Raw genomic sequence first — 19,155 nt, forward strand, 5'->3', positions numbered from 1 at the left:
CTTTTTAATCTATTTACTACACAAACATGCAACTACACCATAATTTGGCTTCTGAAAAATCACAAAAATTCTAACCTAAATTTGATATAAAAGGTTTATGGTTATATTTTAGGAATATTTTAGGTTTGTAGACACCCTTTCGGGTTATATATTATTCCTTTTATATATTAGGCTATATTTCTTGATGCTTTAGAAAACTTTTCTTAACAAATAGATGATATATATTCATTACACAACCTGACAAAACTCTTGTCTCCCATCTCAATTGTAAGATCAACAAATAATACCTTGATTTCTAGTTGATTATGTGGAAAAGTGGCAGAAGGTTGATTGAATCACCTTTTGAGCTGCATCCCAATCATCACAAATACTGCAGAAGACCTACTGGCACACATGACCCACATGGACCCAGGATTCTTACAAAAATCACTCAAGTTTGGTGAAGGAAAAATCATGGTCTGGGCTTACATTCAGTATGGGGGCATGCGAGTGGACCTGCAGAGTGGATGTCAACATTGACAGCCTGAAGACATTTGTGCTGCCCATTACATTACAAACCACAGGAAAGGAGAAATTATTCAGCAGGATAGCGCTCCTTCTCATACTTCAGCCTCCACATCAAAGATCCTGAAAGCAAAAAAGGTGCTCCAGGATTGGCCAGCCCAGTCACCAGAAATGAACATTATTGAGCATGTCTGGACTAAGACGGAGGAGGCATTAAAGATGAATCCAAAGAATCTTGATGAACTCTAGGAGTCCTGCATGAACGCTTTCTTTAGCATTCCAGATGACTTTATTAGTAAGAGATTTGAGTAATTGCAGAGATGTGTGGATGCAGTCCTCCAAGCTCATGGCAGTCATACACAATATTCATTCTTTATCCACTGCACCACAACTTTATATTCTATACTGGACATTATTTATGTAAAGTGACAAGACTTTTGTCTAAGCAAAGTCAGACCTTACTGTCCCAATAAAATCATTTAAAATCAAGGCATATTCATTATTTATTTTGGTACAATAAGCTTAATCTAGAGGCCTTTGCCTTTCATATAAGCCACTTCTGATACCAAATGATCAACTTGAATTCAAGATATTATTTGTTGGTTGTAAAACTTGGATAGGCGACAGGACTTTTGTTTGGTAGTGTTTAATACATGTAAATGTTCTTACATAAAAAAACCCTAAATATTAAAAACTTTAAGGATTTAAGATGCTGATGACTGTTAAAAACGTCATAACAGTCTTGTAAAAAGACTCCATTGAGAAAAGTATTCTTACTTGTACCATTAATTCGTTTGACTTGTACTTGAGTGAAATGTGATCCCACTTTACCCACCTGTGTCTGAAACGCATGCCTGTGGTTGAATCCCAGAATGCCGTGCTGCAGCGAGAGCGTGAGGTGTTGGTTTCTCAGCTGACTCAGTCTCAGTCGGCCTGCTCTCAGCTTCGAGAGCAGCTGGACACCCTGCAGCGCCACTCCATCTCACTGCAAGAAAACGGAGCTAAATTACAGGCCCTCAACACCAAACTGCAGGTGAGTGCTTGATTGAGTGTGGGTTGCGGATCTCCGATAGGACCCTCGATGCTGAAATAAAGACCAGGGTATTTTAGAGACTGACATTTGTTTAAATCCATTTTAGCTTTTATGGTGGGCGGACGTGCTGTTTCAGTCATAGCGTTGACGGAGCACCACTTTATACTTTACAGGCCTCTCATAAACGTGTTATTTACACCCAGATGAGCACATGCAGACTACATGGGCTTTGTTTGAACATTTCTTTCACTCAGATAGATCTCTCTGAGTGCTGAACATCAGTTTTGACACATTGTTGTAGTTTTAGTTTATTCACATGAGAGGCCAAACAGGAACTGTTCTTCTGGGGAAAAATAAAAGGCCACTTTAAATGTAAAATATACTATGTTTTCAGACCTTTAATATAGTTAAATGCTAATAATATATGTATATACCAAGCGGCAACATCCTGCTCTCCCTTGTGAAACTAATACGTATATTCATATTAACAACACAGGATGTGCGTAAGTGGGATTAAAAGATCTGTTCAGCTCTCTGTGATCATCAATCATCATCAAATGAGTTCAAGAGTTAGTGTCAGTACAATTATAAACGAAGATGCTTCCACAAATCCCGGTTTGTGGACGGTAAATCAGGTTTATTCGTACATTAACACAATGGATAATCATACAGCAGTGGATATTAACGTATATCCCGTCACATTTGCTGTGCAAAAACAGTGCAAATTTAAACATGCGCTGTTTGTGTGTGTCTGCCGTGCATGTGTGTTTGTGTGCGTGTATGTGTGTGTGTGCGGGAACTTTGTAACAACATTGTGTGTGACTCATCGTTGCAACTCCACAACAAATACATTTAATAATCATTGGGAAAGTTCTTACCTTCTGGCACAATATGGCTGCCATTGCGTCATCTAAATGGATGCTGCACACTGGTGGCGCTATATAAAAATGTAAGGAATAATTATTATTATAATTATATTAAAAATTCAAAATGAAAATTACGTCATTTAGAGCATTTTTAAATGTAATTTTGTAAACTACTGATGACATTTCTTTTTCATTTGAAATGAAAATTCTGTTGTTTGAGGCAGTTTTTGTTTCTCTCAGGTGGAGCAGGCGTCTCTGAGGGCTGAACATGCGTCGACTTTAACACGTTGCAGTGAGAGCGAATTGCGCTGTGCAGCTCTGGAGGCGGAGTCAAGGGCATGGCTTAAGGAGAAGGAGGAGTCAGTGATGCGGCTGGAGGCAGTAAGACGGGATCATGAGAGATTGACAGCTCTGCAGCAGAGGCAGGAGGCGGAGTTAGAGGAGCTGCTCATCAAGCACAGTCAATTGAAAAGCAGCCATCGCAGTCTAGAGGCTCAATGTAAAGACACTGAAGTCAGGTACAATGATTAGAGGAAATGTAGAGAATACATTTTAAATTAAATAACTTATTTACAGTTGAAGTTGAAATTATTCTCCCTCCTGTGATTTTTATTTTCTTTTTCAAATATTTACTAAATGATTTTTAACAGAGCAATTTTTCACAGTATTTCCTATATATTTTTTTCTTCTGGAGAAAGTCTTATTCGTTTTTTTTTCAGAATAAATTCAAATTTTTAAGGTCAATATTATTAGCCCTCTTAAGCAAAATTAGTTTTGTATTGTCTACAGAACAAACCCCTGTAATACAATGACTTGCCTAATTACCCTAACTTGCCTAATTAACCTAGTTATATCTTTAAATGTCACTTCAAGCTGAATCCTAGTATCTTGAACAATATTTAGTAAAATATTATTTACTGTCATCACGGCAAAGATAAAATAAATCAGTTATTAGAAATAAGTTATAAAAACTATTACGATTAGAAATGTGTTGAAAAAATCTCTCCGTTAAACAGAAATGGGGGAAAAAAATAAACAGGGGGCTAATATATATATATTGCACGATCGCCTCACAGCAAAAAGGTTGCTGGTTCGAGCCTCCACTGGGTCAGCTGGCATTTTTGTATAAAGTTTGCATGCTCTTACTGTGTTGGCCTGGGTTTCCTCCAGGTGCTCCGGTTTTCCCCACAAGTCCAAAGATGTGCACTATAAGTAAATTGGGTAGGCTAAATTGTCCGTAGCGTATGTGTGTGAATGAGAGTCTATGGGTTTCCCAGAGGTTGCAGCTGGAAGTGCATCTGCGTAAAACATATGCTGGATTAGTAGGCAGTTCATAGCGATTTGGCCACCCTAGATTAATAAAGGGGCTAAGCCGAAAAGAAAATGAATGAATTATATATATATATATATATATAGTATTTTGTATAGTCTTGGCCATTTGTTCCAGAATTTATTTTTAAATTCAATCTAATAAAATATTTACACAAATAATTATTCTGAATAACCTTTATTTTCTGAATGACAATGAATTGAATTTTTAAAAAATAGTTAGCACATATTAATATATTTTTGGAGTTTTATGACATCTAAAAAATTTACATGTATTAGTTAAATAGTAAAAAATACTATAAAATATAAAAAAATAATAAAAAGTTAAAATATACATTAATAATAACCATTTTTATTAGGTTAATTAAGTTCATGTATTTACAATTATTACAGAATAATTATGTCTGATAACATTAGTTAATGAAAATAAAGTTGCTCATTGTTGTGCATTAGTGCATTAACTACTTAAATATTGTTAATAAGCATAGCATTGGATATTTATAATCCATTATTAGTTAGTTATTAATAAATGCTGTGCAATTGCTCATTTTTAGTTCATGTTAACTAACATACTAACAACTAACTAATGCAACCTTATTGTAAAGTGTGACCATAAGTATTATAGTATTGGTCTGTTGTTGATAAAGTCATGTTTATTAAGATCACACAAAGCATGATCATGAAAAAACCTAATTATCCATTAACTAGTGCTTCATTTAAGGGAAACATTCATTTAAATCTCGCTAAATACTCTAAAATACTGTACTTGTCTAGATATAAGGAACTGCTGGAGCGAAAAGCGCAGCTGGAGGAGGCAGAGGAATCGATACGCGTGGAGAGACAGAAAATGGAGAAAGTGACACAAGGGCAGCTGGAGAACGAGAAGGAGCTGGAGAGACTGAAAATGGACAATGAAAGGTGAGAGATAGTTATAATTGCACTCACCGCCACCACAACACTGGGCTGGAGTTACAGCAGAGCAAATTCATGGGAAAGAGTGAGGAAGTGAAGGTGACGGTTCAGCCAGATTCACCACAGCGTGAGTCACTTCACTGTAGTTTCTAGAAGCTGTTGGCATGGCGTGACAACTTGCCAAAAACATTTGTAAAGCTTGTTGCTTTGGTGAACAGGATGAGAGAAAAAAAACACATGCACACAACCCAGGAGGAGCTTTTGTTCAGTGGGATAAGAGTGGTGGTGTGGTGCTTTGATCAGTTGTCTAGATGAATGGACAGAGGCTTGACTGATAAAAAAAAAACTCAGTTTCACTGCAAACCAAGATATATATTCAGCTTTAGTTACACACACACAAAAAAAATGTAATAAACACTGTAAAAAGCGATTAGTTGACTTTACTTTTTAATTCAACCTAGGCTCATTCTGAAAACGTAGCCTTATATACATTACTGGAGATCGTGAATTATGTAGCCAGAAGTACGTATGGCTGCAATTCGTCTTTAAAATAAACGATATTGAGCGGTATGACCAGTGCTTAATTAGTGAATCACAAGGTCCCGCAACAGATTATGATAATGGATCCGAGATTATTCGAGGATAAAGAGGTGCACGAAAGTGGAGAGCGGGGGGGTGTTGGGTGTAAAAGTGGTATTGGGGGGCGTTGGATGGCGGAGGGGTGTCGCGGACGAAAGACGAAAGTAAAGAGTGGGGGGTTGTTGCGGACGAAGGTTAAGAGGGTTGGGGAGTCGCGGAAGAAAGTGAAAGTGAACAGCGAACGGGGGAAGAGGGCGGCAAAGATTGGTTCCAGAAATTGGGAAAGACAAAAACAGAAGCCAAAAAATTAAATAAACAAGTAAATAACAGGGTGAGAATGTGGTAAAATCTGAAAACGTGGTAAAAATCAGGCGAGGGCTTTTCTTTTTCTAGATTTATTTTGAGAGTAAACTTGTTGCCGTATAATTATTATATAAACAAAGTACGTACATAGTTCTAAAATTTAAGTCAATGGGTTTCCTAAATTTTTTAAGTAAAATCAACTCGTTGCTTTTAAGGCAGTGGGTTTACTCTCTTTTTTTTCAAAGTAACTAAAAGTAAACTTTTTACAGTGTACAGTGGCAAAAATCATCCTCAAAGTATTATTAATTTCTTATGAGAAAAAAAAAAACATCTATTAGAGCTTTGTCAGACTCACATGAGATTGTAGCTTTTTAATCTAGAAGCTTTTTTGTTTTGTTGATGATACAAAGAAATCTTGTTGTATGGTTTAAGCTTTTATTAAGCGAAGAGCCATACATAGTAACTAGGGGTGGGATGGTTCACAAAATTGTCCATTTGATTCGTATCACAGTTCAGTAGTCACATTGCTCAATACACACAGGATGCACAGCAATACACAAATATCTTTACATATGAAACAAATTAAAGGATTAAAATGAATATAATAAATAATAAATAAAATAGTTAATATAAAAGCTACTGCCTCTATGCCTCATCTTGGGGGGCTTTTTCAGTTTTCAGTTTATTCATGACAACTTGCTTTTGTATAATGTTATTATTATTAGCGTATGGAGACGTATGCATCCCCATATGGGGCATAAAAATAGTAACTCATTTTTTTGACAACACTTCATTCAATGTTGTTCATTTATTCGTTTAACATATTATTATTAATTTAGAAATTGTTTTGAAACAAATCTTTGTGCTTAACAAACAAAATTATTTATGTAGGCTTATTGATGTCGTCAATGGAGTGCGTACAACACCGTTTCCTTCCCCACAAAAGTAAAGGAGTAAAGAGTAAAGGTAGGAGGCCGAATGGAGGAGGCTCGTTGTTTATCATTGTGCTGCAGATGCTCTGTTTAACTGTTTTTTCGCTAGTGAAGCGTTTAGTTTACATTGACTCTTACAAAGTCCGCCATGTAAATAGCAAATGTGCCATGGTGCAATGCAACTGACTCTTAAAGGAAATGGGAGATGAGACTAATTGGTTTAATGCCCATTATGCTCAAAACTAACCTAGAACTCCTATTAAGAGAATAAGCACAACCCTGTTAGACCATGCACCATGGCGCAGACCATATTTATCCGTCCTTAAAATAGCCAAAGTGGATTCCCTTAATGCTTTTGCGCCATGTGATTTAGACTTAGTGCCTATATTGTTACAATGGAGCCCTAACAATCTCAGACTGTTAAATAGGGTCATTCTGACATTATTTTGCAGCTGGAAAGGTGTGCGCGACATATAAAACATATGCCAGAGTTATTGGTGGTTCATTCCACTATGGCAACCATTGATAAATCAAGGACTAAGTCAAAAGAAAGTGATTAAGCGTGTGAGTGACTTTATGCCACATGCATGCCGCCTATATGTTGCAGCGCAAGAACATATTGAATTGCTTCTGTCGTGTCTTGCTGGAATCTTTTAACTAATATAACCTGTAGCATGCTAGTTAGCAGCATTATCTGTGAAAGAGATGCTGTAAACTCTGGAGAAATGAACAAAGTTAAACCGTGATGGGACAGAATAGCCTGGAGTGGGCCGTAACAATAGTGACGTAGTACACTCAAAATAGTGAGTGCGGTTAGAGCGAGAAAGCTGCAGAAGGCAGATATCCATAGTGTGGCATCACATATTGCTGTCAGAAACCAAAACATTCCCAACAATCTCTTTGAATATATGATTAAAAAATAAACATTTATTAACACTGATGACAATATACAAGTCATGAAAGTATTTTTTTTAAATAAGTATTTCTAGGAGTGCCCTATAAAGGAGTAATTCAGCAGTTTTAGTGTAGTTTGGTGTTATTGTGCAGTTTTGTTCTGTTGATGATCTGCATATGTTGTAGTTTGGATTAATTGTGCTTTGCTGATGGTGTGCAGATATCTGAGCCTGCAGAAGGAGTGGGTTCAGGTGCAGTCGGAGCTGCTGGCCCAGAGCTCAGTTCTGCGGGCGGAGCTGAGTTCAGCTCAGCTGGAGAGAACCCGGCTGGAAGGAAAACTCAACTCTCTGAAGGAGCAGAACCAGCAGCTCGACCTCAACCACGTGCGGCTCAGCAGCCAGTACCAGGTCCGAGATCACAGTTTATACATCGTTTCACAAGTGCTTATATTACTTATTGTTTATATAATGATTGTTTTATTTGTACATAAGATTAATATTTTTCCCCTAATTTCTGTTTAACGGAGAGATTTTTTTCAGCACTTTTCTAAACATAATAATTTTATTAACTCATTACTAATAACTGATTTATTTTATCTTTGCCATGATGACAGTGAATAATATTGTACTAGATATTTTTCAAGACACTTCTATTCACCTTATTCTCTGCTGTCGAGCGGGCGCTGCCATTTGAATCTTTTTGTCTCGCGACTTCCGGTCACATTCACTTCCATTCATTTTTTGACGTTAACAACTGCTCGTTACGCTGCTTGATGTTGCAATTTAATATTTTCTTATTATATTATGCTACTTGGTCTGTGTAGTCATGCAAACATTTGTTTGTTGAGCAAGTAGTTTGGCCATTTTCTGCCGTTTATTATTCCTAGTCATTTCTCCCATAGGCGACTGAATCGGAAGTTCTAAGACAATCGCGAAAACAGGCGCACTTCCGCATTTTAGAATAAGGTCAATACAGCTTAAAGTGACATTTAAAGACTTAACTAGGTTAATTAGGTTAACTAGGCAGGTTAGGGTAATTAATAATTAGCCCACGGAATCTGCGCGCAGAATTCTGCTGATTTTTAGCCCATCATTAATTCTGTTTATTTACTTGTGTAAATTTATTTGTATTCAGTTTTTAAATGAAGTACAGTAATATTATTGACTAATATGAAAATGTTCATCTGATGTATGTACAATGCAGTTTGTAAAGTAATATTTTCTGTCTTTTAGTAGAGATATTATATGAGAGACTTGCTTTGTTTACCAAACAAACTGAATCTAATTAGATTTGCAATTCAAACATTGAATAAAAGTTAAAAAGGTTTTACTTTTTATTTCACATATTAAGGTTTTAGTTATGATACTCCCAAAATTCCACAGAAATCCGCAGATTTTTACCAAAATACATTTACAAAATGCAGAAATAGCAAAAAATGTCCGCAGATTCCGTCTGGCCCTGGTAATTAGGCAAGCTATTTCATAATGATGGTTTGTCCTGTAGACTATAGAAAAAAAATGTAGCTTAAAGGGGCTAAACATTTTGACCATAAAATGATGTTTTAATAAAACAAATAAGACTTTTTCTAAAAGAAAAAAAATAATATCAGATATACTGTGAAAATTACTTTGCTCTGTTAAATATCATTTAAGAAATACAAGAAAAAGAAAAAAAATTCTAAAGGGGGCTAATAATTCTGACTTTAGAAAAAAAATCACAATTTCAAGAAAAATATTTTATTGTGATAGCAATAATTATTATTATAATATAATATAATGTATTAAGTATATTATTTTTATTATGAATAAAAAAGGACAGTTTTCTCCTTTAGTTTGGTTCTTTTTGGCATATGTAAAAACAGCAATTGTGCTGATATCTACACCAAAACAATTATATTTGAATTTTTTGTCAATGTTTTGAAAAGATCATAATTGAGAAATACGCCAATTTACAACTGTAAATTGTTTAAATAACTAATTTATTCATTCATTAATTTTCTTTTTTTGCTTAGTCCCTTTATTAATCCGGCTTCGCCACAGCGGAATAACCGCCAACTTATCTTGCAAGTTTTTACGCAGCGGATGCTCTTCCAGCCGCTACCCATCTCTGGGAAACGCCTACAAACACTCATTCACACTCATACACTACGGACAATTTAGCCTACCCAATTCACCTGTACTGCATGTCTTTTGACTGTGGGGGAAACCAAAAGAAACCACGCAAACACAGGGAGAACATGCAAAGTCCACACAAAAACTCCAACTGACCCAGCTGAGGCTCCAACCAGCGACCTTCTTGCTGTGAGGCGACAGCACTACCTACTGCGCCACTGCGTCACCCTATAACTAATTTATTAGAGATCATGTTTTTAATTCAATTGGTCATTTACTGTTCTTTTTTTGTCAGCTTATTTCATTATTTTTGCACTGAGGCTAATTTTATCACATTAAAAACCAAAGAATTATTAGATTAGATTTAAATTAAAATAATTATAACTGCAATAACACATTTAAAAAAAGTGTTATTACATATAGTTTTTATATATTCTATATTTTCTGTCCATATATGAAACACAATTTCAAGGAAAATATTTTATAATAATAATTGACCTGTATCTATTTGAAGTGTCTGGTTATTTTAGAAATATGCAAACACAGCAATTTTGCTATTATCTACACCAAAGGATAGTAATTGAGCAATACACCAATTTACAATTGTAAATTATTTAAATAATTTATAAGAGATTATTTAAAAAATACTATTCTTTATATTGGGTTTACATTTACACTGGCACTTTTAAAGGCTAATATTATCATAATAAAAATCTGAGAATAATCAGATTAACTGCAATGCAATGTTTAAAAATGTATGATTTACGAGGAACTGTTTTTTTTTTTACCACTTATTTATTTGGATAAAAATGTATGCTAAATGCATAAATGTAATTTAGGTAACACTTTAGTTTAAATAGCAATGTTCACAATTAACTAGTGCCTTATTATCTATTAAAGACTCAAGATAGAAAACACATCACACATTTAGATGTGCATTTACGGAATGAGCACTGTGCTACGCCCGACAGTTCACACTATTATGTCTTTCTCTTCTTTTTCATTCTTTTATAACCTGTTTTAACACATTTTAATCTGTTTTTATCTGGTCTTAATCATTTTTATTATTTGTTTTTATTTTCTTATTGCCACTGTGTATGAAATGTGCCATATACAGTAAATAAACTTGCCTTGCCTATTATTAAGATGTTTATAAATACATATAAAGCACACATTCTTCATAATCTTATTCTACCTCCTTAATCCTTAATACCTAAACCCAACTACTACCTTAATAACTATTAATAAGCAGCAAATAAGAAATTTATTGAGCTAAAATTAATAAGTTTGGTTTATTAATAAGAGTTATCCTTAAAATAAAGTGTGACCGTAATTAATTTCTTTATTATTTAGCTTCTCACGCAGCTGAAGGCAAACATGGAGGAGGAGAACCGACATCTAGTGGAGCAGAATCAGAGTCTGGCCAAAGAAAACAAGGCTCTAATGGAGAGCAGCCTGGAGAGCCGAGACCAGCACCACAACCAGCAGAGAGAGTATCTGTACGAACACACACCGCTCACGTCTGTCCACAGCAGCGCATCAGTAAATAACACTCACCTCACCTCCGTCTGTGTGTCTCCACCGCAGGGATAAACTCAACGAGCTGCGCAGGGAGAAGCAGAAGCTGGTGGAGAAGATCATGGATCAGTATCGGGTCCTGGAGCCTGCTCTGCCCGCAATGAGTCCCCTTAAACAAGCAAAGTTAGTCAAGCAATTACAACTAATAATGTAATTTGTAGCAAACGCTGTGTTTTTTTCACTGCATTAAACCATACTATAGTACTTGAATCAATCTGATTTGAATTAACTATAGTGGTATAATACAAAATACGGTCGTTTTCAACATCTATAGGGCAAATTATACTACATTAATTTTACTGTTGTAAAAACCGATGTACACCACAGTATTTATAACATTATCAGTTTACTATATTTAATGCTATTTATTAACGAAACATTTATTCACAAAATGCTGTAAATACTATAACATATACTGTATAAATATAGTATGGTTCAAAAATACTGTAGTATTTAATTGTGCGTTAATATTTGTTTTTACTCACTGTATGCTAAGAACAATCCATGCTCGATGAAAATACATTTCTCAGTCTACTTTTTTTTCAGACAACAAGTCCACTAGAGGGCGATGTCTACATTTCTGCAAATCTAAAATACTTTACTTAGAGTACATTGTTGTCAGATACTCTTCTTGTACATGTCCATGAAAAGGTGTCGCTTGTACAGATCACCTAACGAACCACTGACCCAAATGCAACCAATAGTGTTTTCAAAAGCAAACTTTTTGAAAACGCCTGAAAAGTGGTCAATATGGAAGTATGGAGACAGACGGACGGACGGATAGATAGATAGATAGATAGACAGACAGACAGACAGACAGACAGACAGACAGACAGACAGACAGACAGACAGACAGACAGATAGATAGATAGATAGATAGATAGATAGATAGATAGATAGATAGATAGATAGATAGATAGATAGATAGATAGATAGATAGATAGAATGATAGATAGAACGATAGATAGATATATAGACAGATAGATAGACAGACAGACAGACAGATGGACGGACAGATGGATGGATGAGCCAACTGTATTCCATTACAAATCATTAGGCTGTCTCCGACTTAAGATATTCTTAGTCGATTTGTAGTCATTGATTTAAGCTAACTAATCTTACGTTCATACATTGAATTTAATTGGGCCAATCTAAGCAAATATGGGGAAATGGTTTGAGTTGGAAACGGGCTGAGAAGTAATTAGATTTTTTAGATTGTTTTCTGTTATACATAAATACTATATTATAAGCATTAAAATTCAATGTTAAGAACTTTCACATGCATAAAAAGGCACTGAAAAAAAACAATATGATTATGATTGTGTAGGAAAAATATTCAGTGACTAATGAAAACTTGACCAAGCCTATTCTGGTCGACTATCGATTATTAACGGCACACAAATAATATTTTATTTGTTGATAATGATATGTTATTGTAATTGTAAATATCATTAATGTAAAAAGAAGCTAAATTTATTGGTGCAATACTGCCTTTAGTGTTCATTTTACCTAGCAACTGCAGTCAAACATATGCTGAAGTACATTTTTCAGCTTTAACTAAGCAGTTTTTATTTTGTTTTGTTGTTTTGAACACAGAATATATACTGAATACTGTTAGAAACCTGTAACCATTTACTTTCATTTTTATATTAGTTTTCCTACTATGGCTGTCAAAGTTTACAACAGTCTTCAAAATATCTTCTTTTTTGTTCAACAGAAGAAAGAAACCCATAAAGATTTAAAACCTCATGAGGGAAAATAACTGATTAGGTCGTTTAAATTTTGGGGTGAACTATTCTTTTTAAATATTTAATATTATACTATAATTAATTATTCTTTTCTATGTGTTTTATAAATTCTGTCGCTTTTCTATTTGACTTTTCTAACCTGTCTGATCTTTTCCGATCACCTCTTAGGAAGTCGAACTGGATCGCGGACCGCATGAAGAAGCTGATCAAACCTAAAGGTGGAAGTAAAGAAGGCCGAGCTCACTTTATCGCTGCCGGCAGTGTGGAAAACCTGGCAGATGCGGTGGATGGATCAGCCATTTCTCCTGCTTCAGGGCCTGGTGAGACTGTAATAACATTAGATGTATTGTACCACAGAGTGTAAGAGAGTGCCAATAAGTTCAGACTGCAGGTTCCCTGGACTCTGTAAAACACTGAAAGGTCCCCAAAAGCCTGTAACAATGAGTGATGCTGTTAGCCTAGCACATTATGCTGTTCCCTTGGATCACAACCAGATAGTAATTCTGTGTTAATGTGACGGAGCAATGGAAAGGAATCTACAGATCAAATGAATATTGCATTAAGATTTGTGTAAAATAAATACTAAATACTATAACATACAAGTATGGAAATATGTCATACGTTCTATGTACAGTTGAAGTCAGTCATTATTAGCCCCTTTTTGATTTTTGATTTTTTTTAAAAATCTATTTCACAATTGATGTTTGACAGAGCAAGGAGATTTTCACAGTATGTCTGATAATATTTTTTCTTCTAGAAAAAGTCTTATTTGTTTTATTTCGGCTAGAATAAAAGTAGTTTTGAATTTTTTAAAAACTATTTTTGGGAAAAATTATTAGCTCCTTTAAGCTATTTTTTTTCCGATAGTCTACAGAACAAACCATCATTACAGAATAACTGGCCTAATTACCCTAACCTGCCTAGTTCACCTTTTTAACCTAGTTAAGCCTTTAAATGTCACTTTAAGCTGTATAGAAGTGTCTTGAAAAATATCAAGTAAAATATTATTTACTGTCATCATGGCAAAGATAAAATAAATCAGTTATTAGAAATAGGTTTTTAAAACTATTATGTTTAGAAATGTGCTGAAACAATCTTCTCACCATTAAACAGAAATTGGGAAAAAAATAAACAGGGGCACTAATAATTCAGGGGAGCTAATAATTCTGACTTCAACTGTATATAATATTGGAGAAAACACATAAAATGGCATTATTTTTCACTTTTGTACCAACATTTTAAGTAAATAATTATTATTTTTTAAATATTTGATATTGCACACGGTTTTGTTTTTCCTTCTGTCATAAAAAGTTGTATAGATGTTAAACATAAATCCTCATTAAATTAAAATGCACATATCCAGTATAACAGTCATATCAAATAGCCAGTTTATGGGTAAAAGAAAAGAAAATTAAACAACAAACTTTATTTTAGTGCAAATATGTTTTAAATAAGTTTCTCCTCAAATTCTTGTGTGTCTGGATCTTATGTGTTTTTAAATAAAAAAATTTATTTCAGTGATGATTTTAAAAACATTTGATTCTGACTGTACAACAAAACATGCATACATATAAAATAAATAGAACATTTTGCTGAGTTGATATATTATTATACTATACTATATATTAGTATAGTTTTACAATACATTTAACATTAGTAGATATCGAACACATTAAAATGAGCAATGTATTTGTTATAGTATTTATTAAAAATAATATAACATGTAAATATAAGTGTAAATATAAATTTTATATAAATTAAAATGTTACATTCCATTGTCAATGTTAGTTAATATATAAGATTAATAAATGCTTGGGTAAAACTCATTTGAGAATATTAGGAATTTAAGGGGACAATATGCTTATAATGCTTTAAAAAGGATGTCAAACTCAAGAAGACTTGTCATCTTTAATACTTTAATACTCAACATTACATACAACATAATGTGTTTAATAATCTAAGAATAATTAACTAACATTTACAAAAAGAATTTTGTATATGGTGTTTAACGGAGAGCAGATTTTTAAAAACACATTTCTAAACATAATAGTTTTAATAACTCATCTCTAATTACTGACTTATTTCATTTTTTCCATGAGAGTAAATAATGTTTTACTAGATATTTTTCAAGACACTTCTATACAGCTTAAAGTGACATTTAAAGACTTGACTAGGTTAGTTAGGCAGGTTCAGGTAATTAGGCAAGTTATTGTGTAATGATGGTTTATTCTGTAAACTATCAAAAAATATAGCTTAAAGGGGCTAATAATTTTGACCTTAAATGGTTTTTTAAAAACTGCTTTTATTCTAGCCAAAATGTCTCCAGAAGAAATAATATTATCAGACACACTGTAAAAAAATTCCTTGCTCTGCTAAACATCATTTGGGAAATATTTTTTAAAAAATTAATTAAAGGGGGTTTAATATGTCTTCCTTCTATTTTATATAAAAGTCCATAATGATCTTTACCTCACCAGGTAGAGAAAATCAATAAATAAATAAAATGAAAAAAAAAATAAAAAATTAAATAAAAATCTTTATTTTACAACTCACTTTCCTCTATTTGACCCCTCAGTTCATGACCAGGACCCCATCAGCGCTCCAGTCTCTCCAAGCCCGCTGAGGAGAATTTCATATCAAGTTGAAGAAGAGCAACCTAAAGGTAATCTGCGGACTGGACGCCGCAAACTGGGCTCTCGGCATGGCTGGGCTCTGGGCAAAGGCAGAGGAGGAGTTTCTCAGTCCTTCAGTCCAGGAGACCAGCGATCTCAGCCTCGCATCCGCCTGCGCTCCTCTCAGACAGGAGCCTCAGCCCTCTGGGAGCACGACAGCAGCCCTACACCCAGCCAGGACAGCCCCAGTGAAGAGGGCAGAGGTAAACATGATGGTGGAGAGGGGAAATTACATGCATTTGAAAAGATGCTTTTGTGCAAATTATGCATTTAAAATATGCATTTATGGACAATATGCATTTGAAAACATGCATTTTTGAAAAAATTGTATTTAAAAATATGCATTCAAAAATATTTATTTGTTGAAAATATGCATTTGAAAATGCATTTATGGACAATGTGCATTAGAAAACATGCATTTTTTGAAAAATATGCATTTGAGGAAAATGTGCATTTGAAAATATGCATTTATGGAAAATATGCATTTAAAAATATGCATTTGTGAAAATATACATTTAAAAATATGCATTTGTGAAAAATAGGCATTTAAATATTAGCATTCGTAGAGAATATGTGTTTGAAAATATGCATTTGTGGAAAACATTTATTTGAAAACATGCATTTGTATTTATTAGGAGCTGAGAGTAATATCTGTTTGTGTGTTTTAGTTGATAGTGAGGAGAACATCTCACCTGCACATTCAGACGTCAGTCGTGTTTCATCTGGAACTGAAGGTCAGTCTGGGATATTGGTAGAACAAATCAAAACATGCACATTTCTGATGCAAATGAGACAATTACAATTGAACTTTTTACAGTTTCTTACAGAATATCAAGACTAGGACAAATATATATATATATTTATATTTAAAATAAAGATTTATTTGGTATGTCTTTGAGTAAAATAATTCCGATCACCCCTTAGGAAGAGGTTCTCAAACAATTAAGGAATAACATATGTTTAACCTATATTTGCTGGAATGGCTCTAATTTTCATCATAATAAATGTTTTTATTAGTTATGACTGAACATCAAGGTTATTCCAGCAATTATACATTTTGTAACTGTTGAGAAGTTAAAAAAAAGTTTTTTTTTTTTAATGTCTCAAACTAATAAAAACATCAGAAAACATGGCACCATTTTGGTTATTTTATTCATAGAAAGAAATGCTCTTAAATAACAACATGGCAACATGTTTGGATGATGATTTGACATATTACTATACCAGACCAAAACAAATATTAACATTGTGCTTAAACCCAAACCTATTAAATATTAAAGGTGAGGAGAAATCACATCCCATATAGCTTGTGCTAAAAAAACAAAGTTTACTTGGATGTGTTAAATTAAACTATTTACAACTATTACAATTAAATATTTTTTAAAGAAAGATTTATCTGGTGTAGGTAAAATGTTTCAATTTGTTTTATTCTATAAAAAAATATGTTCTCAAAAAATAGAAATTGGTCAAAATAATAAACGTTTAATCTATATCTGCTGGAATTGCGCTGATTTTCAGTCATAACAAATTAGGGTTATACCAGCAAATATAGATTTTTTTATTTATTTTATTTGCTTGTTTATTTTACAGGGACAATACACTTGACATTGTTATACAAAGATAACCGATGTTGTGTACATAGGGCATATAGCATAAAGCTAATTTGCAGCCCTCGTCCCTGGTTAGGCTTTACATTAAAAAAAAAATAATAATAAAAATAAATAAATAAATAAATAAATAATAAAGAAAACCGGCAAGAATAAAACACAATACAGCAAACATGTACAATATTTACAGAGCCATAAACATAAGATGCAAGTCCATATGGATAAAGAGAAATGTAAATGGGACCAACCTGAAAGAATAATGCTTAATGTTCACATTGCTGTAAAGATTTCAACCATTCTTTCAGCTTTACAGATAAAACTGGGAGTTCTGATTGTAACTTTAAATGAACAGGCATGGCATTCCATAGATGTGAACCTTTTACTGAAAAGGATGACTGACCCACAGCGGTTCTGCATCTGCGGATTCTACAATTCCCACTTACTGCCCCTCTAGTCTTCGCCCCATCACTACTGAATTTATTTATTAACTCACAAACTACTTTAGGAGCAAGACCATGTATACACTTAAACATGTTTTTTAAAAACGAAAACTTTAAATACATTTTCATAACTCTTCAGGAGTATTTTTTGTTGTCTAAAATGATTATGCAGTGGACATCAGAAAACATGGAACCTTTTAGGTTATTTCATGCAATATAGTAACATACAATATGGTGGTTTGGATGATGATTTGACATGTTGTCATACCAGACCAAAAAAACTATTAGCATTTTACTCAAGCCCATAACTAACAAATAATAAAGGTTAGGAGAAATCACATCCCATGTTTTTTGTGGAAGGTGATTGGGGACAAAAATCTATAAACCAGGAGCATGGAGCATGAAATTTGTCAAATTGGCCACATGCATATTTTCTGTGTGTTAACATGTTTTTTAATATGCTTATAGACTGTTTCAGATGCCTAATTATTAGTATAAAGTACTGGATATCCCAACTATCTTGTCTCAAATGCAATATGTTTTCAAATACAGCCATCTTATTGGCGGTTGTGCTTTACACATTGATTGCCTCAAAGTGGCATGCTGACATGCATTTTGCTCAACTTTTGAATTAATATCAGGGTTTCTGCGGGGTCTTAAAATGTCTTAAATTTCAAAACCTAAATTTTAGGCCTTAAAAAGTCTTAAATTCACTGACATATTGTGTTGTATGTCTTAAACAGGTCTTAATTTGGCTTTGTCCAAGTAAAGCTACTCAATTTGGGCCGATGTCCATCTAATGACCAACAACACATCTCGATAAAACCTTATTTTTTATATTTAAGTTTTTTATTGCAAAAGAAAGCAAGAACAGCTGTTAGACATTTTTTTTTACATCAAATTCCCTAAATTAAATTCCCTAATCAGAGGGAAAAATACTTAAAACAATTACACGATTCCTCATGATAATAATGGGCCATTCAAAAAAATCTTAACCCAGTTTAAGTCTAAAATGTCATTCATTGGTCTTAAAAGGGTCTTAAAAAGTCTTAAATTTGACTTGATGAAACCGGCAGAAACACTGAATAATAATCCTAAACAGTTTTATGTAATAAAGTTTTAATAATGGACTCTTAATAAGATCTTTGTCCTTCTCCTTTAGATTTTCACTCCAGTTTTGACAAGCCACAGGACTCGGACAGCAGACACAGTTGAAGCAGTAATAATTTCCATCCATTGGTTTCAAAACTATTTTATAAAACATCCATAAAGTATATAATATGCACATCAACAAATAAAAGATCTTGAATACCCATCTATGATACATTCATCATTAAATATGCTCCATATTTACTGCCATAAATATTTGTTAAATGTTAAACAGTGACTGCAGTTCCTATCCTCACCACTGTGTGGCACTGTAGCGCCCAAGCGGTTGTGCTGGTGCCTTCGCATCAGTACAATCATGAGAGTGTCTCCTACAAACTGATGCTAACAAGATATTTATGAGAGCAGAATTAATTCATGCCGTCTCGCTGACACTTTGGAGACTTTGACATTTAGGAAGGAGGCAGATGATGATGGGGGTCTTAAAACAACGTCGATGCGGGCAAAGATTTTTTTTTGTTTTTGACAATCCTTGGCTGG

General features: G+C 33.8%; 1 protein-coding gene and 1 long non-coding RNA gene across 2 annotated transcripts in view; one reads left to right on the forward strand and one right to left on the reverse strand.

Annotated features, from left to right (window-relative positions):
• The window catches only part of ccdc88b (coiled-coil and HOOK domain protein 88B), a 67,204-nt gene extending 48,381 nt beyond the window's left edge, over positions 1 to 18,823 (forward strand). Inside the window, 10 exon segments of the mRNA NM_001386506.1 lie at positions 1,376 to 1,537; positions 2,644 to 2,921; positions 4,507 to 4,650; positions 7,573 to 7,759; positions 10,817 to 10,962; positions 11,051 to 11,164; positions 12,958 to 13,109; positions 15,365 to 15,664; positions 16,130 to 16,195; positions 18,671 to 18,823. Coding sequence (NP_001373435.1) covers positions 1,376 to 1,537; positions 2,644 to 2,921; positions 4,507 to 4,650; positions 7,573 to 7,759; positions 10,817 to 10,962; positions 11,051 to 11,164; positions 12,958 to 13,109; positions 15,365 to 15,664; positions 16,130 to 16,195; positions 18,671 to 18,723 — 1,602 coding nt within the window. The 3' untranslated portion in view covers positions 18,724 to 18,823.
• On the reverse strand, positions 5,767 to 9,010 carry LOC147840903 (uncharacterized). Its single transcript, XR_015508038.1, has 3 exons — positions 8,326 to 9,010; positions 6,597 to 8,009; positions 5,767 to 6,552 (listed from the first exon to the last, which is right to left on the reverse strand). It is a non-coding gene; the product is annotated as an uncharacterized LOC147840903 (long non-coding RNA).
• Positions 18,824 to 19,155: the final 332 nt, after the last annotated feature.

Source organism: Danio rerio, chromosome 14, assembly GCF_052040795.2.
Source record: "Danio rerio strain M-AB ecotype USA chromosome 14, GRCz13ab, whole genome shotgun sequence".
Lineage (NCBI taxonomy): Eukaryota > Metazoa > Chordata > Actinopteri > Cypriniformes > Danionidae > Danio > Danio rerio.